Raw genomic sequence first — 26,471 nt, 5'->3', positions numbered from 1 at the left:
CCAGCAGCGTCCCTAAGAGACCATCGCCTGGTCGCTACTGAAAGGAAGTCAATCGAGGAAACGCTGACAGCCTCCCAAGGGGCCAGCTCCGTGGCTGGCCGTAATCTCGTAACTGGAGAGTGCGTGCTGCTGCTGCGAGCTGAGGTCTACTAGTCCAGGCCCATTTCTTTGGTCTGTGCTTTCTGAAGTGGCCCAGACTGGAGCTGTTCTGCTCTCCTGGGCCAGAACAATGCCAGGGGAGCCAGCGATCAGCCAATAAGAACAGGAAACATTCATGTCTGTCTTTGACGCCCCAAAACTTAATGAGACAGGGTATGGCACACAGGACGTACTAATAAATGTGGCCAAAAGGGGGAAAAGTGTGTGTGTGTAGGAAGATGGGCATCGTGACCACTGTGTTCTCAGCATTCACCCACTTGTGTACTTTTACCAGCACATGTAATTTACATAAATAACTCTTCTATGAATTAGGTCCATAAAAGTGAGTGGGACACTTTTTTTTTTTTTTAGGAATTCAGGATCGGATGGAAGAAATGTTTCTGAGCATTCAAGTGTCAGGTTCTCAATCCTCAGAGCAAAGCTATGGTTCATTATTCCAATTCTTTCAGAAAATGCAGAGGGAAAGTGACTCGAGGTGTCATAGCTCAGCATCAATAGAGCTGAGATCTGGGACCTTCCCGACTCCAGTTCCAAGGTGTCCCAGCGTACCATGGTATCCACAGCTAGACTCTCAAACACAGGCTTGGCCTAAAACACATTTGCAATGGCTATCTCAGCAACAACTCGCTGGGGATGCCTAGAGCCACACTCAGATGGAACATGCAATTTCCAGTGTGCCGTGGTCACCACCACTCCCAGATGTCTTCTGCTCATGAAAAGGTTAAAAACTGGTTGAAATTTATCTCCACACATGTGCTATTGTTTTTGTTTGTTTGTTTGTTTTTCCAAACCTGGTCTACTTTACTCATTTTTGTTACCTACCCGACTACTATGGGCTTTTGGGTTTGCAACCTCAATGCCAGTGCTATTTGCTAAAATTTCCCAAGAGGGAAAGATCTTGACCCATGAGAAATTTCTGATGGCAAACCCAAGTGGCACATACATTTGAAACAGCTCATTACTATACTCACAAGTCTCTATTAGGACAATATCATTAAATGGGAATGTCCTTTGGTTTGGCTACTGAGAGAGGCCAATCTGTTTCCAGCTTCTGTGTGATGCATGGTCCTGTCTGCCTTATTCTATTTCCTTTAAATGGACTTGGCTCACCTATTCAAATAAAGATGCTACAGGACCATCATACACAAAGCAACTATAGGCACTGACACTACCTTCCCAGGAAACACCCAGACCACTTGCCCATTTCAAGGCTGCTCACTCTGAGCTAATGATCCCATGTCCTTCCTTCATTCTCCACTATGGCTTCTGCACATTAGAGAGCCAAGTCTCTCCCTAATCCAGCCCCCATGTCACCATTCCCACCAACTGTTGTCCAAGCATGTAACCTCCAGGACATGATTCTGGCCTCCGTGCTCCATCACTGTATCTCATCCTTGGCAATAAGAGACACATGACCTTGTGCTCTACCTGGGTCCCAGCCAGTTTCCCACAACCAGGGAAAGAGAGTGGAATGGTCCTACCTTCATGGTTTACTGGTAAAGGACGAAACTGCTTATCCAAAACCACCAGAGAACACGTGGCATCAAACCCAAGCCCTCGGATTTGGTTTACATCGATCCCTTGTACAACTTGCTGTTTTAAAAACAAACAAACAAAAACATAAATTACAAGACAGGCTTTTAAAAGACTTAAAACAGTTACAACTAGAAAAAAAGGTGAATGGATAAATTGAATAAATATTTACAACAGAAAATAGATAAAAGTTGAATATAAAATAACAGAAGATCCTATAAATTAATAAGACAAAGACAACCAATTTAATTGGAAATCAAGCAAAGGACATGGCAAGTCACTTCATAAAATTAAAAAAAATAGTCAAAGAGCATATAAAAAGATTCCCAACTCCAGTTAAGTAAATTAATGCAAATACAACACACCAATATCTGCCTTTCAAATTGGCTAATATGTATAAAATTAACAGTATGCAGTTGTGGCAGACAGAAGGGAACCTTCTCTTACATTATTATAACAGTGTAATAACTTGGCACAGATTTTGGAGAATAACTTCAGAGTATTTATTAAAAATAAAAACATGCATAACTTTTGCCCAACCAACTCACTTCTAGGAACATACCTTAGTGACTTAGTGACTTATTAGCATAAGTTACTATGTAGATTAAATTTAACTATAGCACTACTTAAGAATATATTTAAAATTTGGAAAAACTTTTTATTAGAGTATGGTACATCTGCAAAATGGAATATTGTATAGCCATTAAAAAGAGGTAGAGAAGTAACTTCTGAGTGTGGTACTCTGAAGGGGTGGCAAATTCTTTTAGCAAAATAAAAGTATCAAGCTGGACAAAATCATCAAAAACAAACATCTAGGAAACATATAGGGGCTAGGGAACATGAATAAAACCACATTTATTTATTTATTCTTAAAAAATCAAAGCATTTAATTTTTAAGGATTCATTCTTGAAAAAGCAAAATTGTATTTAAAATATTCCCACAAATACAAAATAAAACAAAACAAAAAACTCTAGGACCAGATGGCTCCACTGGGGAATTCTGTTAAGCACTCAAGGAAGAAATAATTCCATTCCTTCACAAACTTGTTTAGGATACAATGAAGGAGGGAACATTTTACAACAAATTCTACATGGCAAGCATTACTCACATACCAAAGCCAAACAAAGACATCAAAAGAAAAGAACACTACAGGCCAATATCTGCCATGAAAATAGGTGTAAAAATCCTTAATAAAATATCAACTACAAAATATATATTACATAATATGACCATGTGGGGTTATCCCAGGAATGCAAGGTTGATTTTACATCCATAAATCAATCACTGTATTATACATATTAATAGAATAAAACACAAATACCAAATGGTCATCTCAACAGATGCAGAAAGAGAAAAACAAAACAAATCAATAAACTCAGAGACAAGAGAACTTCTACAATCTGATAAAGACCAAGTACAAAAACCTACAGCTAACATTAAACTTCATGATAAAATGAATGATTCCCTCCTATATTATAAACAAAAATGTGTCTTTCACTTCCATTCAACCTGTAGTTAATGCTTCCAGCCAATGCAATAAAGCCAGAAAAGAAATTTAAAGCACACAGATTGGACAGAAAGAAGTTCAAAGATCTTTTTTTGCAGAAAATATGATCTCATATGCAGAAAATCCTAAGGTAGCTACCCAAAAAAAAGCTACTAGAATTAATCAGTAAGTTTAGTAGGATCACAGGATACAAGATCTGCATATTAAAATTAATTGTATTTCTGTATACAAGCAACTAACATGTCAAAACTCAATTAAGGAAATAATTCCATTCAGAATAGCATTTAAAAAAAAAAAAAACCCTGAGCGATGAATTTATCAAAAGAAGTTCAAAACCAGTGCTCTGATAAGTATAAAACATTGCTAAAAAGAAGCTACAAATTAGAAAAATACGCTATATTCATGAAATGGAAAATTCAACTGTGAAAATAGCAATGTCCTCAAATTAATCTACAGGTTCTACATAATCCCTACAAAAATTACAGCAGGTTTTTGGATATTTGGGGGTTTTTTTTATATTGTTACAAATTGACAAGCTGCTCTTAACATTTATGCAGAAATGTAAAGAATGAAGATGAGCCTAAGCATTTTTAAAAAGAAAGAACAAAGTTGGAGAACTTAAGCTACCTGATTTCAACTTTATATAAAACTATTACTACTAAATCAGTGTGGCATTGGCATAGGATAAATTTACAGATTAAATGGAACAGAACAGAAATATGAGAAATAAGCCCAAACATTTATGGTTGATGAATTTTTTTATATAGGTACCAAGACAATTCAATGGCAAAAGGACAGTCTGTTCAGTAATAGTGCTGGGACAACTAAATGTCCACATGCAAGAAAAAAAACCAACTTATACTTCTAGACTTTTATCTCACATGCACACAAAAATTAATTCAAAATGTATCATATCTCCAAATGTAAAAAATAAAACTAAAAAGACTTGGAGGTGAAAATTTTCTGACATAAGCTAGATGAAGATTTCTTTAAAAACAAGAGTCATAAAAGAAAAAAATTGATATATTTGACTTTATCAAAATTTTTAAATTTTGGTCTTCAAATGCAACCATAAGAAAATGGATAAGCTACAGATTGGAGAAAATATTTGCAATTCATACATCTGATAATAGACCTACATATAGAATACATAAAGAAATCTTAGAACTGAAATAATAAGAGAAAAATAACCCAATTACAAAATGGACAAAAGATTTAAATATACACATCACCCAAGAAAACATACAAATGTCCAATAAGTACATGGAAATATATTCAACATCATTAGTTATTAAGAAATTGCAAACTAAATCACAATTGGAAAATACTAACAGTACTACATGTTAGAAAATTCAGGAGAAAGGGGAAGCCTCATACATTGCTGAGGGGAATGGAAAATACAGCCACTTTCGGAAAACAGTTTGGCAATATTTAAATATAACTTATCATACAACCCAGCAATTTTACTTAAGCATTTACCCAAGAAAAATAAAAACATATGCCAACATAAACACTTGTATGTAAATAGACATAGCAGCATTATTTATAATATCCCCAAACTGAATACAAATCAAATGCCCATCACAGTTTAATCAAAGGGCTAATCAGTGTGGTACGTCCATACAATGGAATAGTACTCAGCAAGAAAAAGGCACCCACTGTTAAGTGCAACAACATGAATGAGCCTTAAAAACATTATGCTAAATGAAAGAAGTCAGACACAAAAGAATGCATGTTATAGGATTCCCTTTATATGAAATTTCTGAAAAAGATTAACTATAAAGACAAAAAGCAGATAAAGTTATCTATGACTGGGGCTGGGGAATGACCATAAACAGCCACAAAGGAATTTTTTTACAGTAGCAGAAGCAGAAAATGTGATTATGGTAATAACTGTATGAATGTGTAAACTCAATAATATCACTGAATTATATACTTAAATGGGTGGAATTTATGGTATGTAAATTATACCTCCAACTGTTATGTATTTTTAAGAGGTTCAGCTAAAGATGAAACGGAAAGACATCCATGACCTGTTAGTAAAGTTAAAAAAAATATACAGCTCTTCCTCCACTTCGGACGTGGTTACATCGGATAAACCCATCATAAGTTGAAAATAGCGTTAAGTCAAACATCATAGCTTTGCCTAGCCTACCTTAAATGTGCTCAAAACACCTCCATTAGCTTCAGTTGGGCACAATCATCTATCACAGAGCCTATTTTACACTAAAGTGTTGAATATCTCATGTAGTGTGTTGAATACTGCATTAGAAGTGAAAAACTGAACATTTACATGGGTACAGAATGGTGTAAGTATGTTGGTTCTTTACCCTCATGATTACAGGGCTTACTGGGACTTGCGGCTCCTTACCACTGCCCAGCATTGGGAAAGAGCATCATATCGCATATCGCTAGCCCAGGAAAAAAAATCAAAACCCCAAATTCTAAGTATTGTTTCCATGGAATGCCTATCACTTTCGTACCATCATAAAGTTGAAAAATCGTAAGCTACGGACAAATTTGTATACAACAAATCATTAACAGCAGTGATTGCCTCTGAGAGCAGAAACTGCAGTTGGAGGAAACTGGAGACTTTTTATGCTGTAATATAATTTTTAAAGTTGTAAAACAATAGATTATTTATATTTTTTTATTTTTGTTTCACGATAGTGAGATGGAGCCCCACATGGGGCTCCATGCTGAAAGTGGAGCCTGCTTAAGCTTCTCTCTCCCCCTCTGACCCTCACCCCTGCTTGGGCATGCAAAACCGCACACCCACTCTCTCTCTCTCTCTGAAAAACAAGAAATGGTAATAACCTCTTAATCCCACAAAAGTCAGCTCAAAAGTGTCCCCATCCATTTAAACTACACAATTCTTCTTTTTCCTTGTTTTAGAATCCCAGACTTGTAATTTAGGATTCCGGGAGGAGCATCTGCTAGTGAGCTGTCTGTGACTGTTGGCAATATCTTTGCCCCACAGCGTGAGGTAAATGCCCTAAATACCTTTATGACATCTACTGATCTACACATATACCTTCATGAAATCTTTCATATGCAAAAAGCACAGCACACTCCGTGTTGCGTAAGCAACAGGCAAAGGGAACAGTGATCAAGAAGACTGAATAAACTCAAACCTTCTCAAGGATTATGGTGCAACTAACCTCCCAGTAGGTGCAAAGAAAATACTCTCTTCAATCTATTTTATGAACCCTTCTGAAGATCTAGAGTTCTATATTCTACTCATGGCCTTTCACTCACAAAGGCCCAACCTCTCCATCTCTATAATAGAAATTGATCACAAAGAACTAGAAGACTAGCTGTGACATGTATTTAAATCTGATTTGGTTAGATGGCCACATCCCCAACCTTACCTAAAAATGAGTTATGATCATGCTGACCCAGGGGTAGGACCAACCTACTCCCCAACCCCACCCCCACCGAAACCATCCCAGAAAGATGGCTGTCAAGGTCACACTACCCAGAAGGTACCTGGCACTTGACCTGCTGACCTGAGGATTCCTTTAATGCTCTTATTAATGGAAGAAGAAAGCAGTCTAGTAAAACCACCCCAATGTCTTGGCATCGAGGGATTTTCCACAGCTAGAGAGAAAGCACATTGCTCTTCTAAAGAATTTCCAGAGAAGATTTCTGCAACTTCATTTGGTAACCTGGTCCATGTCTAACATCTGTCAACTCATAGCTATGGGGCAGCAAACAAATATTTGGGGAAGGGATTGTGCATCGCTTTGTTCTAACGGTGGGAACCAGTTCAATCCTACATGTGTTTTAAATCAACGGGCTCTGCCATATTGGGTGGGGAGACAGTATTCATTTGAAACCCTCCAAACTGAGAACTGGAGGGTCAGAGGCATACCTGGCTTTTTCTTTAACTCTATTTGGAGCCTAGGGTCAAAGCCTAGTGCCTCGCAGAGTCCAACTTGCAACTGAGTTTTGTGGCTGGTACTGTATTCTTTTCGATCTTGATCTGAATGCCTTTGTCAGCCTTGAGGGTGTGTGGGGTTATGAAATCCCTGGTTCCCTCAGGCTCATCACTGCCTGTTGCCTGCACAATTCAATTACTCACACATTCAATCAGTCAGCAAATATAATCAAACCTCTTCTAGGGTCAAGCTGAGCACTCTTCTGGGTATTTAGGAAACAAGAGAATATTAAAAAAAAAAAATCCTTGCTCCTTTGGAGACTACATTAGGAATAGACAACACCTAATATAAATAACACACAGAGTGTACTAGAAAATGATAAGGGGATGAGGAGTGCCAGAAAAGAGGGAGGTAGTTGCTGAGAAGTGAGATTGGAATTAACACATGAAGGACCTGAGGAGCTGACCTTATGGAAATCTGGTGGGAAATTGTTGCAGGCAGGAGAACAGCCAGTGCAAAGACCTTAATGTGGGAACAGCAAATGGGCTAATACAGCTTATATGGGGAGTATGTAATCTGCAAGGCCCCCAGAGACACTCTATTTAGCAAAATTAACTCTAGTGACTAATACAATGCATAAATACAATCTTGGACCATAGCCTACACAGCATCTTAGCTTAGGTGTGGTGCTGTCCCTTAAAGACAAACAGGGAAATGGACTTCCATTTACATCAGGGGCACCAACATTCTTCTAAGAAGGGAAATTCTGAAACTACTTTCATCTCCTTCCTCTCCATTTTCACCAAGTCCTATTAGATCTTCCTTCCAAAGTCAGTCTTGCCATCTTTATTTATTCCTCTGCCAACATTCTCATCCAGCCATTCATCATTAAAGAAAAGTTACTGAACTGCCCGGGTGGCTCAGTAGGTTGTGTCCAACTCTTGATTTTGGCTCACATCATGATGTCAGGGTCATGAGATCAAACCCCACACCAGGCTACGCGCTAAGCAGAGAGTCTGCTTAAGATTCTCTCCCTCTCCCTCTGCCCCTCCCCCTGCTGTACACTCTCTCTCTCTCAAATAAATAAATCTATAAAAAGAAAAAAGAAATTATTAAGCACCTGTATGTGCCATCATGGAGTACATATGATGAACAAGACAGATGTAGTTCTAGCCTCCCAGAGCTGATAGTTCAAAGGAATCTCAGCCTCCAGAACTTCATTAGAAGAAAAATGCCTCCTAACTGGCACCCTTGAATTTAGTTTCCGTTCCTTGTAAGTCATCCTGAATCAGCTGCTGGTCAATGTGAAACTCAGGATGGATTCTAGAAGATACCCTACTGGCCTCAAAACTGGCTGTCCCAGGTTTGCCCCCTTATGCAATGCAGTCTCCCCTCCTCCTCCAACTAGAACCCATCTGCCCCAACCTGGGCTGGCTCCTTCACAACCCCTTGTCAGCACTTCTGTCCATGCCATTCCTCCAGCTTTGAATGTCATCTCTTAGAGTTCTCCAGAGTCCATGTTAGCCATATACCCTTTCTCAAGCCTTCGCCATTGACTGGGAGTAGAGAGGTCCCAATTTCTTTACTCATTCATTCTTTTGATACTTGAGTCTACTAGATGTTAGGACCTGGGTGAGAAAACTGTAGTTCTGACTCCGCAAAACCTCAAATCTAGGAGATAAGATAGAGATCAACTCAAAACAAAAATCAGATTATTTGATTATAAAATGACTATTATTTTGTTATTTATCAAAAAATGGATGCTTCACAAATCACGTGACATTTTATAAAGGAAAAGTATAAGATACTGTGACAACATTCAGTAAGTAAAATAGAACTTAGTTTGGAGGTGATATTGGGTCAGAAAAGGCTTCTTCCTTGAAGAACTGGACTTCTGAGCTAAGATTCAGTGCAGCGCCGTCCAGTGGAACTTGCTGCAGTGATGGACATGTTCTGTTCTTTACCTATAGCCACCGGCTGGGCCTGGCTCCCAAACATCTGAAATGAAGGGGTGCCTAGGTGGCTCAGTGGGTTAAAGCCTCTGCCTTCGGCTCAGGTCATGATCCCAAGGTCCTGGGATCGAGCCCTAAATCGGGCTCTCTGCTTGGCAGGGAGCCTGCTTCCTCCTCTCTCTCTGCCTGCCTCTCTGCCTACTTGTGATCTCTGTCTGTCAAATAAATAAATAAAATCTTTAAAAAAAAAAAAATCTGAAATGTGTGGCCAGTGCATCCGAGGAACCAGACTTTAAACTGTTTTTTTGTTTCAATTAACTTATATTTAAATAGCCACATGTGCCTAGTGACTACTGTATTAAGACAGTGTGAATCCATGGATGAGGAGGAGTTAGATATGTTGGCAGAAGGTGGGAAGAATCTGTAGGAAGGAGAAACAATGTGACAAAGGTCCTGAGGCTAGAGTGAGCATTGCCTGCACGTTTGGGGACAGGACAGAAGGACAGTGTGGTGGCAACACAGACAGTGGAGAGAAGCATCCTGAGATGAGCCAGGAAAGTAGGGGGAATCCAAGCCAGGCAGGGCGTGAAAACCAAGTTAAGGATTCTGACTTGTATCCAAATAGCAGTGTGATGCTATGGAAGGATGGTGAGCAAAAGAGTGACATGATCAGGTTACATTAAAAAAAAAAAAAAAATCATTCCAGCTCCAAGAAGGAGAAGAGATTGCAAAGTCGAAGTGCATATGTGACATCAGTTAGGTTCTTGCATAAATCCAGACAAGTGACAAAGGTATGTGGCACTGGACATGGAAAGAAGGCAAAAATCTGGCCTGAGTTGAGGCTTATCACTGACTTCCTAAGTGGCTTAGGGAAAGGCACCTAACTCTGGGTCTTCATTTCTCTCTTCAGCTGTAAAATGGGAACTACCACCCTGCCCCACCTACTTTGCATGACAATCAAATGGCTATGAACACGCTTTGTAAACTACAAAGTTTGTAGTAAACTTTGTATACAACCTGTGTTGTAAACTACACAGGTTCTTTGACTGTAAGGGGTTAACGTTATTGCTCAGTCCCACATGGGTTACTCCCTCGCTGCTCCTCCTCCCTCCAACCATTACTCACATAGCTAGTACAACTTAGAACAAAACAATACTTCACTGGCCTCATAGGTGCTGGGTTTTTCCATGCAACTGGACTATTTCATCCTTAGGAGCACAGAATTTGTTATATACCTCTTCTATACACACTCCGGGATTTAGCAAAAACCACAGCACATAGTAGTGCTCAGAGAATAAAGTGAGAACTAGAAGATACTTGACAAATGCCTCTTGGCTGAAAGACATCTCCTGCTTATCATTTTCCTTTTTGCTAATGGAAGCTGGTACTGACTAGACACCAACTTGAACATTTTCATCTTCTTGGGATGATTATTATTGTGGGTCCAAAAAGAGATACAGGTCCTTAAAATTAGGGACAGTATATATCTCTAAGACTTATGCGTTCTCACTGCGCTTTTTAAATATGCGACTATCAACCCAATAAAGACCCTCCAATTTTGGGGGCAGTGGGAGTAGTCAAACAGAAAATAGGATTTGGAGCCATCTTTCTAGGAGTCTTGTCCTGTCTCTAACACCTGTTAGTTTCAGAGCCTCAATATTCTCATGTGTCAAACAGAAAGAATGGCAGTCTATCTCATACAGTTACTACGATACTTAAGCAAGATGAGGGATACCATTTTGCTTGTTTGTTTTTAGCTCCAAGTAACATTAATGCAGTGACCACTGATTGAGCAGCAACACTGTGCCAGGGAATGTGTTAGATGCTGGGAACAAAGCAGTGATTCTCTTCAAGAGTTCAGCTCATGGTTTTGAGGAAACCAAACAAATCACCAATTACAGTGCAATCCAATAAGGACCGGATCAAATGCTCTATGGTGAGGACAGGGTGAAGACAGTGGGCTCTGGGGCAGCAGAGAGGGCTTTCTCACCCTCTCCTTCCTCTCAGGTTGGCAAGAGAGGGCAGGGGTCAGAGGTCATCAAAGAAGGCTCCCAGGAGCAAGTAATGCTGAAGATTACCAGTACCTGTGCATGAGGTGGGCAGCTGTGTGAAGAAGGTAAGAGAACATTCCAGATAAGGAAAATAACAGACATCTCATCCATTCATGTACTCAACAAACATGAAGCGGGCATACCAGAGACAAGGAACTCTAAGGAACTACAGATAGATAAGGCCTGACCCCTACTCAGGGGGCACACAGTTTCCACAGGAGCAGACGGTCAGGGAAAGGCACCTGCAATGCAGTACGGTTAGTACAATGATGAAGGTGAGCTCAGGGTCCCCTACACAGCGGCGAATTCCGAAAACTTCAGGGAGCTTAATATGACTTCCAAGCAGGGGGTATGGAGAGTGAAATGGGGCTGGAGAGAGGGGCAAAGGGTAGAGCATGAGGGGGGGCAGCAGCAGCCCACCCCTTGCTCATATTAATCGTGTGACCTCGGATCAGTTACTTAACCCTTCAAAGCTCATTTCTTCCAGTTCCAGAACAGGCAGAATAATACAAACTCTCTCAAGAGGCTGTCACGTGGACAAAAGGAAGCAATGGTAGCAAGTATTCAGCATGGTATCTGGAACATGAGTGCCCAAGAATGTCACCATCGCCACCATCTTCTTATTTTTGTTGCTGATGTTCTGATTAACTGGACTACGGGGAAAACCATCTCCAGCGGTGGGAACCACTCAGGTAAAGGAAAGTACTACCGCCACTCTCAAGCTGTTCCTTAAGTCTTTGAAAAAGAAGACACAGAACAGGATGTATACTGCGTCGCCCTCTGCCCTCTGCCAGGACTTGTCAAAGCCTCCCACACAGAGAACCCTAACCAGACAGGGAGGGAGCGAAGGATTCCAAAAGGCACCTCCCTAATCGACTCTGACATTTCAGGGTTTTATCTTCGAAGTTCATTCTCCTCCGCAAGCTACCCATTTCGTGACTGTTAACCTTCCTCATCGCCACAGGAAGAGGCAATGCTTCCTCATTTCCAGGTACTGTTAGGGTTAGGGTACTGGGTGTGCATTTACTCACTTAGTCCTCACCATCACCCTTTGGAGATAAGCTACAATTATCATTCCCATTTTACAGATAAGGAAACTCGTGCAAGAAACCTGAAGTAATTTGTCCAGGACGATGAGCTCATCAATGTTGGCAACGGGCTGTCAATCCAGGCAGTCAGACTGGAGAATCTATCCCCTGCGGTGAGCTACCTCCTTGGTATAAAAATGCTTCCTTCTCTAAGTCTCACACCAGCAATGAGCTGCAAGTAGCTGGGTCACGCCCATGCTATGCCTTCTGGCACATGGCCACACAGCCATACTCCATGTGAGGGGACAGCCTAAGACCCAGCAGCTTTACCCTGGGAGCCTCGATGAGATAGCCTCACTTAGGACAAAAGCCCACGGCACTCCTGGGGCTCATGGGGTTCACAGAGATGACGAGCTGGCCACCCCCAGGAGATGATTAAAAATCTGCCATTAAACCAAGCTGTACTTAGAGCAGACCTTTTTTAAAGTAGCTTTTCATCAGGGGATTATATTTTCTTCTTGACAATTTCCTTAATGGCAAGAAAGGCTACACGTTAGAAGAACAAAGGAGACCCAAGGGCAAAGAGTAGAAGATTCTCACCAAGGCTGGGGTGGAGAGCAGGGAGGGAGGTAGAAGATTAAACAGGCAGAAGGCATGTGCCCCCACTTTTATTCCTATAGAAGGCTCCGGCTCTGCCCACCCCCACCTCCTCTCTCTGCCTTCTTCTCTGGGGGCACTAACAGCAGCCCAGAGCTCATTAAAGTTTAAACAGACTGATCAATACAGACAGAATGGTGAATTGTCCATCTGCAAATTACCAAGCTCTTCATGAATATTTAAGGAACAAACCTAGGAACAGGGAGAAAAGAGAAACCAGGACTTTATTTTTCCCTCTGAAAGAAACAAAAGACAAAAGTATCTCTGTCCTTCCTGATCACCAGGTTCTAAAACCAGTCAAGTGTGACAAGGGAGCGTCACTTCCTTTCCCAAGCCAGTGGGCAGACTACAATCCAAGGCCATTCCACATCGGCGTGTGTCTGGCACCACTCAATGTCCTTGCTTTCTCAACACACACCATGTGTACCTGCCACCCGGGCCTTTGCACATGCTGTTGCCTCTGAATGAAATGAGGCTCCTCCCACCTGTCCACCTGGAAGGTACGACAGTCCAGCAACTCACAGTGCAGCGTTGGAGTCACTCCCACCTACCTTCTAACTGCATGAACTTGGGTAACTCACCTAACCTTTCTGCACCTGCTTCCTCCTCGATACAAAAAGGGTTGTAATAGGGCTACCTTCCTACGGTCGTTGCAAGGATTCACATACACCATGCATGCTAACAGAGTTTACATAGCACTGGACATGCATGAAGGCCTGGGTGTTAGCTATGATTATCAGTGACCTCTTCCACATTTGGTTACATGTGAACAGAACCTCTGCATATTCCACACCGTGGGTCCTGTCTCCCTGAGCTCCTCTGGATTACCCTTTCCTCAGCTCCAGCCATAGCCACTGAGGCCCCTGCACGTACTAAGTCACAATTTAACAGTCTGCTGGTCTCTGCCACTGGACTGTGAGTGCCCAAAAGTCAAGGCCTGCATCTAAAACATCCCAACACTGTCCCTGATATCAGGTGTGCACAACAGACATGCTCAGCAGGTAGGAGCAGGGGAGCATAAGCAAGGATAGGACAGCACAGCTGTGGCCATACCTTTGTGACCACACAGCATGCGGCCCAGATGTCCTCGGAGGACTGCTCATGGTGGTTGAACTGAGGCTCCCACTGGTTGATCGGCTGGTCTGCAAAAGCCAAAAGGACGCCCCTCTGGTCTACGAGAGCCGCACGCACACTTCCTGTTCCAACGTCCACACCCACGTAGTAGCTCCCTGGTTCCTGATCTCTGCCAAGCATTATGGTCCCTCCACCTGCAGTGACCAAGGACAAAAACCACATGAAGACCCAGTGGGTCTGCACAATCAGGCACAAAACACCTTCAAGTGGCAATGAAAGGGGCGCAGCTGACCACTGGTGGCCATTTACTTATTCCACCCAACAAAAGTGCTGAGTGCTCGCAGTATGCCAACAGGCAGGTGGTGGGTAAACAAGACAGGCAAGGCCTCAGACATGGAGTTTCCATGCTTGGAAGGAAGTCAGATGTTCAGCAGTTGTGAGTTGCATAATTAAGAGAAGTCATGACACTGGGTGAAAAGTGCTATACAGTAAAACATGGGGCTGTGGAATCCAGCCAATCCAGAGGTAACAGACATGCATTTATTCTCACTGAATTTGACTCAGGAGGAGGACAGTGGCCACAGGACTACAAAGGAACCTCATCTACCCTGTCAACAGCTCACTCCAAAAATGGTCTACTAAGTACCTGTTACATGCCCAACACGGTGAAAAGTCCATGCACCCCCTCTATCCCTCACTGGGACCCTGGAAGGAGAGTACACTTAAAATCTCTAATTCACAGGTTATCGGGGGAAACTCCAAGTGATGCTCTCTTACAGCAAGGTCCACACGTGTGAGAAGAGTAAATGTACATGAAGCACACTGTACTGATGGGGAAACAGGTCTCCGAGAAGCGAAGAGAGGTGGCGGCATCACTGACGAGCAGCCAGGACCCGCGGTCTCCCCTCCGCGCACTGCCAAGTCCCAGGCCTTTCCCGTTCGCTCTTAACAGCTTTCGGGGTCGTTTTGGAGAAGAGGCAAATATACTGCAGCCCAGTCATGAAGTGACTGGGAATGGGGAAGGAGCCTCGTGGGAGACAGGATCAGGTATTTGTTAGACAATCTGTTTTCTTTACAGACCCCTTGTGAGTTACAAGGAAATCGGACCAGAGAACACTCAGGAATTCCTCGGCCTTCATTGCCGCTCCAAGTCCCTCTGGTCAGATTAGCCCGCGTGACACAGAAATCTCACAGGGGCTTTCATTTCCCAGATCAGCCTTCCACTGAGTGAGACAAACCCCCAAGACAAGCACTCGGGTGAACAGGCTACAACTCCCCAGGTAAGCTCGGGGCAGCCGGAGCACCCAGAGTCTCATTTCCACCCAGAAAGCGGTCTGAGCCCTTCCATTTCAAAAAGGTAATGTTTCCCTGGCAGAGTCACACTTGGGGGTTCTAAAACGAGGCCAGCCCGCAGATGTTCAGTTACTGCTTCCTGGATATTTATCCCGGTCAGAATCAGCTTCATTAAAAGTGATTGCTTCTGACTTAATCACAATGATTCCCCAAAGGTGTTTGCCCCCTCCGGCTTGAGGGCTCCCTGGCAGGTGGAGAGGGAAATGGGGAGGCCGTGGTGAGCCTGTGTGCTACCTTCAGCTGGGCTTTGGGAACAGCTCCTGAGCTCCAGCCTCTGCGCTTTCCCATCATCCTGCCTCCCTCCCTTACAAGGTTTCAGGAGCTACACAGGACCCACGGCCCCTGTTGTCAAGCTATGCATTCCTTCATTTTCTTCAAGCCATGACTCACAGAGAAAGTTGAGCTGCTTCCTGTGAAACAAGGCTGGGCCTGGCCCTGCCCTCCCCGCCTCCCTTCCTCCCCACCTCCCCAGAGCGATCCCTCTGGACCCTCTGCTGGGTCCTTGCTCAGGACTCAGGATGGCTGCAGCACAGCCTGATGCCCAGGGCATGGCATCCCAGGCCCACCAGGAGCGTCCCTCTGCGGGCGGTCCTTGAACACAATCCTGCCCATTCTCACAGGAAACATCAGATGTCCTGGAGCTCCTCCAAACCTCCTAGGGTTCCTCACAGGTTCCCAGGTGCATCTGACCCACTGCTTTGGACTTGCCCTTCCCTTCCTAACCCCTTCCTCTCTTGTGTGCCTGGTGATCACAGACTTACATTTTCAGTTCCAACTCAACCATCTCCCCTTCAGGAAAGACTTCCTTGTCTTTCTCCAACCGTTGGTGCCAGGAGAGTACCGCATCCCTACTTTCTTTTAAATCCTAACCATTCTGAAATGTGATTTATTTTTGGTTCCAAGTCTGACTCCCTTACTGGCCTGAACCTGAAAAACAAAGGAATTTAGTGATTTCTGTATCCCTAGCTCCTAGCAGTGTCTGGGATAGAATCAATTCTCAATAAATGTGTACTGAATGAACAACTAGCTCGGTGAAATCAACAGAAATAGAAAACAAGGATGAAAAGTTTCCTGCTTTAATCATTTGAATTCTTAATTGTGTACTTATGGGCACTAGTGTTTGCCTTTGATTCTAATCTCTGTATGCTTCATTCATTCAATTAAATATTTACTGGATGCCTACAACCACATTTTATTATTTCTAGGATACTCATTTTTTTTTTTCACATTTTGCTTCTCTGAAATCAGTGACTCCCACAATCGATGGCATCCTACAATTAATTGGTAACACTGTCTTTCTTTCTTAGTGGTATATGAAATAATAATGCATCTTGCAACTCCACGATGGATCTTCAAAGAAATGCAGAGGATGCCAGGGACCAGGCACCCCTGCTAAGAGCTAAGGATCCCTCGAAGGACAAAACAGAATGGTACACTGGCTCAGAGCTTCCTCAACATTCTTTACCTGCAAATAGGAGGAAGACTGACCAAGCCAGCTGCCACACTCACATCTTCTTCACTTGGAATTCCCTCTTTTCACATCTTACTGTCTCCGGTGTGAAGGCCCAGAGATGCCGTTCCTAACACTGATCCTAGCGTACTAACAACCCTCTGCCCTTGGCTGGAGGCCTCCAAGACTATTCTAAGAGAAACAAGGAAATAAATAGGAAATGAAGAATGCATACAGACTGCCCAGCCATCACCCAGGCTGCTCCCCACTCCTGCTAGCCCCAGTGACAAGACAGAGTCCCCCAAGAGACGGGCCCAGTTCCTCACGTCTGAGCTCCTTGCTTCTCTATCTTCCTCAGTTGGGAGCACAACATCTTATTACCCACCACCCAGACATCGAATGATTTTCAGCAAAATCCAAAGGCAGATTTCTACTCTGCAGCTCACCCAGGGCTTATCCCAGTTCTGAGTTTTGGACCCATGTCTTCACTAAACAGGAAACAGCCCACCTTTTAGGAGAGCCCCTGCCTTTTATGAAGGGTGGAGCTTTACTGGTAAACAATTAACTCCATTGTCGCTGGGATCACAGCTGGCCCCTGTGCCAATGTGGTGCCTAGCACACAGCAGGAACTTGATGAGTCTTTGTGACTCTGAGGATACCTTTAAAACCTATCCTCAGGGAATAATAAAAGGTATTATGTTTACTGTATCTCCAGTGCTCTGTTCCGTAGCTTGCTTATATTGCCATACCACTTTTAATCCTGACCTCAACTGCTAAAGACAATTCAGGAAAATACCATCCCATTTTACGGATAAGGAAAATTGAGTCCCAGACAGGTAAAGCAGCTTGCTCCTGTATGTAATATAACTAGTAAGGAATAGAGTTGACAGCCATCCCACTCCCTCTGGTTCCAAAGTCCCCAACCATTCCCAGGCTGCTATACCACCTGATTCTCCTCCATTTATTAAACGCGAATTTGCCAAGGACCCTCCCTCCTCTAAGACTGCCTACCTCTGAACTCAAGCTGCCTACTTCTAGAGCCTGACCCTTTCCCGATGCCAAGCTGCCTCTCGCTGACAACCGCCTCCCCCCCCCGGCTTTTCTAGACCACATTACCAAGGCATCGGTCAGAGGCAGTCAAATCCACAGGGACCAGGGCACCATACCTCCCAGCACTGTTCACGCACACCTCCAAGTTCATGTTTTTCTAAGAAATAGATCCTAATTAAATATTTCAGGTTCACCATGTTTCCCATTACTATAGTTTTAAGTGATCTCTTTGTGATTGTTTCCACACCTGGACCCTGAAAGCAGGGAAGCAAGAAGTTCAAGCCCTTGGGCGGCTTCCCTGAAACTTGACCCTGAGAGTTTTAAAAACCCTGCCAGAGAATTTTCTGCAACTCAGATCCCTTGTCTTCCCTTCTGTGCCCTTTGTTCCTCAGTCACAAGTACTCTGCTGTGTCCTGGACCTCAAACTATATCCAGTTCCCCTTCTCAACAAATAAAACAACTGCAAAATGGAAAACATTCCACTTTCTAATTTGCTAAGAAAAAAAAAAATAATAACGTAGGATCCGTCTGTGTGTCTGGCATTTGCACATATGCCTTAATCTCTTCCAAATGAAACTCAACCAAGTTGGTAAACCTATCACCACTTTATAATTCAGGGGGATGGGGAAATTCGCCCAAGGCCCACAAACAGCTAACGGCAGCCCCAAGGTTTGAACCCCGGCCTCTACGGCAAGTGTAGGGCTCCCTCCACAACACCCAGCTAAAACTGAAAACAGAATTGTTTACTTCTTCAATAACAATTATCAACAACAAATGTAGCAACAACTAGCAGTTATTAAGCTCTACTCTGCTCACCCACATGATTTTGTGATTCCATCACTCCTTGTGAGGTAGGCAGTATGAGCCCAATTTCCAGTTAAAGAGACTGAGGTTCTCAGCAATAAAGCTGTTCAAGGTCACACAGTACAAAACCCGAGGAGCTGGGATTTGAGGCTAAACTGGAAAGGCTGTAAAGCCCAATGTGTGAACAGTGAGGGTCAGAACTCTGGTTCTATCTCATTCTTTCTGGGCAAAGATGAACACTCTAAAAAGACAAATTACTGTTAGGACTACGGGGATGCTGACAGGCAGACAGAAAGGAGGACGTGGACTGTGGGAACTACGAGAAAGAATATAACAGAGAAAAATTCAAGCTGTACTGGACACGAGTCCTGGGACACCTAACTTCTCAGCCTACAGCCTCCCATCCAAGTCCCCAGCACGGATGGTGAGGTAGGAAAGACATTAGGGTTCGAAGCCAACAGCCAAGAAAGAATTCTTGAGACATCTTTGGTGCAAAAGGTGGTTTTATCAAAGCACGGTGGGACAGGACCCTACCCTGGGGTCAAGAGGAGTCGCCCATTATATACCTTCAAGTCTGCACTGGGTCAACAGGAGTGGCCCATTATATACTTTCAAGCTGGGAGGGGTTTAAGGATAGGGCAAGCCTCCCAGGTGTTTTGGAAACAAAGTTTCCAGGATCCCAATCTGGGCTAGCTATTGTTGGAAAAGATCATTTATTATTGTTTAGTAAACCCTCAGTCATGAGACCCTTCAGATGCATATGGGGGGGGTCACATGCTTAGAGGATGATTGCCAACATGTATCTTGGGGAGGAGAGATAAAGGAGGTTTCCAAAGGCATTTTTATATGTTAAAGTAGACTCACAGGATCCTAAGGATTGGGCTATGCCCTCTATTAACATAGAGGCAGCTGCTTCCTAAAGGAATGTCACTCGGTCTGTTTCAAGAACTTGCCACTGGGCTGTAGATAGTGAGGAAATGTAACATTTTTCTTCTGTCTTTGTTTCCCACATCAGACGGGACTCATTTTTAGCCCCTACTCATGATCAAAATACTGTTCCCATGATAAATATTTACACGGTTCATTAAATAATAGCTTGTATAAATATTATTAGTAATATGCCGCAGGAAACCACAGACTTCACGGCTGATTCTTCAACAAACGTGCAAGTTGCTCAAACGCAGCATGACAAAGGAGAGGGACATGGACTTGGGAGGCCGTTCTCTACAAAACTACTTCAGCAATTCTAAGAAGGGGGTCAATGCTACAAATACTGTGCTGAAAACCCAAAAACCCACCACCTGGGGGTTGTTCTTTTATCTTTCCTTTCTCCTTTTCCCCTACATACCTTAATAGTAATAATACTGTTTCCTAAGACTACAATCCTCCAGAGTGGGTGAGCTTACCTTCAGTCTTATTTCTTAAAAAGTCACTCCTCCAGGACCAATTAGTTGACAGTGTGAACAGAAACAGTGTCCCAGGGATCTGAGAGGGAATGCAGTATCCTCTTTCAACTTTGATCTTTGGACTTTGCTGGGAGCTCAGGTACCAGAGTCCCACACTATTTAGTTAGTCATACTGCAAGCAGACAATGGTAAGTTTGGAAAGAAAAAGATAAGCAATGAGTACGCCTGTCCACTTCAGTCTTCTAACAGAAAGAACTAAACAGCACTTTGTTATTTTTTTTAAACAGGACACAACAAGTGTTGGAGAGGATGTGGAGAAAGGGAAACCCTCTTACACTGTTGGTGGGAATGCAAGTCGGTGCAGGCACTTTGGAAAACAGTGTGGAGATTCTTCAAAAAATTAAAAATAGAGCTACCCTGGGGCGCCTGGGTGGCTCAATAGGTTAAAGCCTCTGCCTTCGGCTCAGGTCATGGTCCCAGGGTCCTAGGATCAAGCCCTGCATCAGGCTCTATGCTCAGCAGAGAGCTTGCTTCCTCTTCTCTCTTCGGGCTTCTCTGCTTACTTGTGATCTCTGCCTGTCAAATAAATAAATAAGACCTTAAAAAAAAAAATAAGAGCTACCCTATGACCCTGCAATTGCACTACTGGGTATTTACCCCAAAGATACAGATGTAGTGAAAATAAGGGCCATCTGTACCCCAACGTTCATAGCAACAGTGGCCACAGTTGCCAAACTGTGGAAAGAGCCAAGATGCCATTCAACAGACGAATGGATAAAGAAGATATGGTCCATATATACAATGGAGTATTATGCCTCTATCAGAAAGGATAGAAATGATGAACACCCAACTTTTGTAGCAACATGGACAGGAATGGAAGAGATTATGCTGAGTGAAATAAGTCAAGCAGAAAAAGTCAATTATATGATTTCACTTACTTGTGGAGCATAAGGAATAACACGGAGGACATTAAAAGAAGGAAGGAAAAAGTGAATTGAGGGAAATCGGAAGGGGAGACAAACCATGAGACACTGTGGACCCCGAGAAACAAACCTGAGGGTTTTGGAGGGGAGGGAGATGGGGGTTGGGTGAGCTTGGTGGTGGGTATTATGGCGGGCACGTATTACAAGGAGCACTGGGTGTGGTGCACAAACAATGAATTTGGAACACTGAAAAAATAAAATAAAATAAGTAATAATAATAAATAATAAATAAATAATATAATAATAAAATAAAAAACAAAATAAAATAATAAAATAAAATAACCTAGTAGCACTTTAAACAAATCACACGCATGGTATGTAAGATGGTAAGAAAGCTTGGGATGGGAAGTAAAGAGCTAATCTGCTAATAATAACTGGTTGTCTATTGGTTTTACCAAGAATACACAGGGGAGAAAACAGTACAGGTCACTCACGGTTACTTATTCTCTTAACATGAAATGCTGTCTCCTACAGTTCCAATGTCATAGTGGTTTTTGATTAATTGAGATTGTATAATTGAAGTTATTAGCATGACTAACCTGATGTGCGGCACATGCCCTGTTAACAGCAGCAATTACTAGGGCCATTATTATGTCCCTTACAACACCAAATCACCTCTGGATGCCTGCAGTATACATAGTCTAGACCTAGGTGTTCTCACTATATCTAACATCTCCAATTCCAGTAAATACAGCAAATGTTAAGTGCTTTCTCTGTGCTGGGACAGTAGGACTAGGAAGCAAAAAATACAGCATCTCTGATTTTAGAGTAAACAAGTTAACGTAAGAATCTGATTTTTGAAAATCAAATGGCGATGACAAATTATTCCTAGTTTTGTACTTCAAACTAAACCGAATGCACCTAGTGAGCTACGTAGGACAGTAAAGTGGCTTCATGCTGCCACCAGAATCCTAGCCACACTCCCAGGGCCAAGCATCCTATTCCAGGACCACCTTTCCCCACAAAATGCAGAGATGATGGCTGGAAAAGGAAGAACCAATTGACTGTCTTTGCCACTGTTCCAACTACTACATCAGAAATGGGATTTTTCAGGATGCTGAAGATCTTGACTATACGTCCATTTTCAAATACAAGCACCAGGTGATTCAAGGAGGTGTATAGTATTAACAGCAGAAAGGCTGGTTGTTCTTTTAATTCAAAGTTGGGTTCCAAAAGGCGGGGAAGTCAGAACTCATCCAACCACCCTGCCTGCCTCACAAAGTGGCAGCCACAGAATGAAAACAAAGCCAGTTCTGCATGTGGGCCAAAACCACCACTCTCCGCCAGCCACACAGGCAAGACACAACAGCTGACACGAATGCCAAATCCAACCATGCTGGGGACAAATGCACAGCACAGGTCCTAAAGAAATCACGGATGGAAAATCTGACTCATGAGAAGACATCCCCAAACTCCAACAACAAAGAGTGCCTTAAGAGCAGATAGATGAAACTTTGCATTTCCCACATCCTCTTCTGTACGACACTGCTGGCTCCCTCTTCTTTTCCATCCTTGTGATCTGATAAAGCAACTCCTTATTTGTAATAATGCCTCCCAAGCTCCTTATAATGCCTTACCAAGCTACTCTCTTCACAGAGAAAGGGAGAAGGGATGCCCCATTTACAACACCCAGTGACGCATGCGCAGTTTCTCCCAGTTACAGATGGGAATGCTGAAATTCTGCAAGGATCAAGCTCCAGTTGAGGGTCACAAAGCCAGGAGAGGAAGGAGGCTGTATTCAAATCCAGGTTTGCCTCAGCCGGAGCAGGGCTCTCCCTACTGCTGAAATGACTTGGTTTTCCACCTGAACCAAGTTGCCTTTATCCTAGGCAAACTCAAAAGGCCCTTCCAACTGTGTTTATCCTGGGAAAACTTCTTGGACACACAATCATTAGAAATGGCTTCTCCCTGCTCTGATTCATAAAGACTACTTGTGTCACGATTCATGCCACTGTAAGAAAAATTAGGTATTAACTGAGAATGTTCTACCTGCTACTTCCTTGTACCTGCTGATAGGCACAGTTATCTTAATATAGTAACAGGGGAAGTACTGGGTTGTGGGGGAGGGGAAGATTCTTAATGTACAAAATGGTCAAATACCTTGTAAAATAAAAAGCCTCTAAAAACTCAATCTCTGGAGAGTTCCAGAAGCACTATCAGCAAGCCTCTCTTCTGTGTGAGGCACCCCGCTCCTCCCCCAGGACAACCTCCCTCCTTGGCCAGGCGCATATATAGAGGGGAGAAGGAAGATAGAGAGAGTCCTCAGACCAGGGGTCTCATCAGAGTCCGTCTATCTTCTACAAATCCATTTTACACTGAGTTCACTAAAAGCCAGAGTATAAATCTGATGGTCTCACACTCCCAGAGCCCTGGAAGCAGAAAAATGGCAAAAAAAGAAAGACAGTGAAGACTGGCGTCCTGATTCTAAATGCTAAGTTAAAATATTTTAGCCCCAATATGCCAATTACCAAGCTAAGCCCATAACAGGGAAAACTGTACACACACTTAGTGATTTATTATTACGTGGACTCTTCTTTTTGGAACATGAATTCCTGACCTCTGAGTTCTGCATAATTTAAATATACGTGTAGTTTCTCTTCCTCTGTCACTTTCTTCTCCAAGAGGCTGCTGTTGATTTGCTGACATAATTAACTATGAAATGATTTTCTACAGAACTAACCAGACTTTCAAAGCAAGGCCGTTATCATTAGCATATTGGCCGGAATCCACGGCTTTTCCGAGAAAAATCACTCAAATTTAAAACAACAGAAGAACCCACCAACCTCAGTGACTGCTGTCAGATGTCAGCAAACTCAGGAAAGGCTGAGGGCAGTATTAGCTAGAACAACAAAATCCCTTCCCTGCACAATCTTCCAAAACTTCCTCAGAGACCAGTGTCAGCCAGAAGCTGGCTGAGGTCTTTGGCCTCTTCTTATGTTTACCTATTTATGAAGCATGACCAGGTGGATTTAAGGTCCAAGGTGAAAGGCATAAAGAACGAGTTATTTGAAGATTAAACTTTACACTTGGGGAACTGGACAGCGCCTTTCACAAACAGGACCTGTTGAGATTACCAAGAGCTACAGGACAAGCTCAAGTTGCTGACTATAGCAATGCTGCTTCTTCCCAAAATAACCCCAAGGACCTCAAAGCTCTGGCTCCTGCCTGCCTCCCTAACCTCATCCTACCTCCCTACCACCCCTCCCCCAATCTCAACCCCCTATACTTCAACCCAAGGAGCTGTTAGCAGTCTCTCAAATACAGGTTTGGCACCTTTGTTCATACTGCTCCTTTTCCCTGTAATGTAAAGAATACAAACGAGCACCTCATAGAAAAAGAAATACAACGAATACGTATGAACCTTTAGCCTCACAAATAATGAAGAAATGCAATATAAAACAATATAATTTTACATGTAACAAGTTGGCAAAAATGGAAAATATTGATACTACCCAGTTTGGGCAAGAGTGTGGGGAAATAGGCAGTTTCACATACTTTTAGTGATAGAGTAATGGGTTCAGTCTTTCTAAACAATCTGGCACTATCTGTCCATTTTTAAAAATCGACCCTTTTACCCAACAGTTTAACTTCTAAGAATTTATGGATTGGCAAAAGATAGATATCAAAAATATACATTACAACATGTTTTTGTCAAGGCAAGAGCACAGTCATAAAAACTCTGGAAACAAATTAACTGTTTATGAATAGGGGACTTGCTAAAACCTACACATAAGCAGCTATTAAAACCAGTGAGGAGGAGCTGAAGAAAAACACTAATGATATGTTATTAAATAAAAGAGCAAGTTCTTCAAGATGCCAGTATGACCCCATTTGTACTTTTTTTTTTTTTTTTGAAGACTATAAGTGGTTCTCAAACTGTGGTCTCCAACAGAACAACGTCAGCATCACCAGGGAAGGCACTAGAAATGCAAATTCTCAGGCTCCAGCCCAGATCTAGGGATGCCAAGACTCTGGGAGTGCAGCTCCAAGGCCAGTGCCACAGAGGCCCTCCGGCGATCCTGACCCACACTGCAGCAGGACAGCCAAAGCATCCTATAAAGACCTAACAGACGAGATTCAGGAAGAATACACAAACTCCTGCTTCCCACAGGGACACCCAGGGAAAAGAAAGGTCACGGAAACTTGGAGGGCAATCTCTAAATGCCTCTCTCCACTGCCCCCATTTTCATAAGAAGCAGCTACTACCATAATAATAATAAGGAAGATCTTCCTAATACGGAGTGGAACTCTGTTGTGCATGGCTCCCACCCTCCACACCTCATTCTTGTCCCACAGGATCATCCAAACCACCTAATCCCTTTTAGGTAAGCTAGCCCCTCAAATGCTTTGAGATGATTCTTGTGACCTTCTGTTGGTTGTTTTCCTCCATGCTATAGATTTCTGGTTCCTATAACCGCTCCCCCATGCCCTGGCTTTTTCTAAAATAAAAGGGATGAGGCACACTTGATACATTTCACAAGAAAGATCTTCAGACTCTCATGTTCCCATGTGACATTGTGCAGAGCCAAGGTAAGTGGACTGAGACCACACAGTAAGCACGTAGGTCTCCATCTGTCTGGAGAACCCCCTGGATGCGACATACACCAGGACAAATCAGGGGCCCATTCAGCCCAATATCCAATCTCTGACACTAATATCAGAATAATCTGTTCAGGGGAAAAAGGAAAGGGAGCTCAAATATCTTCACAAACTATCTATGATGGAGGGTTCTGAGGGAGCCCTCATCCAGTACCCGAGTCTTCTCCTACTAGGTCCCTAAAATTAGTGCGACCGATGTTTTATCAGTATGTATCTTCACACGAGTCCAGATGTTTCCTGAATGTGTTTTGAGTCAAGCCTCATCTTGGATCAGTAAACTTCTTAGGAGCACCAGGCACGGTACCGGTGACTTAGGACATAGGCTTGCTATTCCTCCGAAAACCCTAGAGGGGTCCACGCTTAGAAATAGGATAACTAAGGTTCTGTGCACTTGGGTTACTTAGCCGCCATCATAGAGCCAGTAAAAACCAGAGAAGGACTTCAATCCTATGCCACTTCCTCCAGGCCACACAATACTTCTATACATTCTAACAGTAGCCTCATTCAAACATCAAAGTTGGTGAGAAATTCTATAATCCCAGAATTTGGTGAACCACACCAAGATTGGTCCGCTGAAATCACACTTAATTTTATAGAGCATCTTCCTCTCAGCTTTCATCCCCCACGACCCACCAGTAACGGAGTCCTTTTTTAAACTCTCCATCCCGTGGCCAGCTGAGCAGAATGCAAGCTACTCAGCTGACAGCCTGGTCTGTAACCAGAGACCCAAATCTGGATGGCCCAGGGGCTGGTAATACATTGAGCCTGAATGATTTCTACCTCATTTCTCTAGTCTACCTAAACCGACCTCACACATACATCACTGTATATGTACCCGCTGTTTGAACTCGTGCTTCCTCCATGTTAATACAGACCTCCTCAATAATTTAAGATGATGGGGGTGGGGGGGATTGTTATAGAAGTCTCCTGAGACAAGTATGTCTCATTCAGGAAGGAAATTTCATCATTTCTCCCTCGCATGT

General features: G+C 43.0%; 1 protein-coding gene across 12 annotated transcripts in view; it reads right to left on the bottom strand.

Moving 5' to 3' along the window:
* FGGY (FGGY carbohydrate kinase domain containing) overlaps window positions 1-26,471 on the bottom strand; it is a 456,358-nt gene that overhangs the window by 363,541 nt on the left and 66,346 nt on the right. For 5 of the 12 annotated variants that reach the window (XM_032839764.1, XM_032839767.1, XM_032839769.1 and 2 more), the window contains exons 2-3: window positions 13,823-14,037; window positions 1,641-1,752 (exon numbers count right to left, since the gene is read on the bottom strand). In XM_032839764.1, the coding sequence (XP_032695655.1) occupies window positions 1,641-1,752; window positions 13,823-14,023 (313 nt within the window). In that variant the 5' untranslated portion in view covers window positions 14,024-14,037. Of the gene's footprint in view, window positions 1-1,640; window positions 1,753-13,822; window positions 14,038-19,906; window positions 19,986-23,672; window positions 23,735-26,471 lie in introns of those variants that run through there. The other 7 variants (XM_032839762.1, XM_032839761.1, XM_032839772.1 and 4 more) reach the window with 4 other exon arrangements.

Source organism: Lontra canadensis, unplaced genomic scaffold (genome assembly GCF_010015895.1).
Source record: "Lontra canadensis isolate GAN:19392208 unplaced genomic scaffold, GSC_riverotter_1.0 scaffold109, whole genome shotgun sequence".
Taxonomy (NCBI): Eukaryota; Metazoa; Chordata; class Mammalia; order Carnivora; family Mustelidae; genus Lontra; species Lontra canadensis.
The sequence above is the reverse complement of the archived record's forward strand: the minus strand, read 5'-3'. Positions and strand labels throughout refer to the sequence as shown.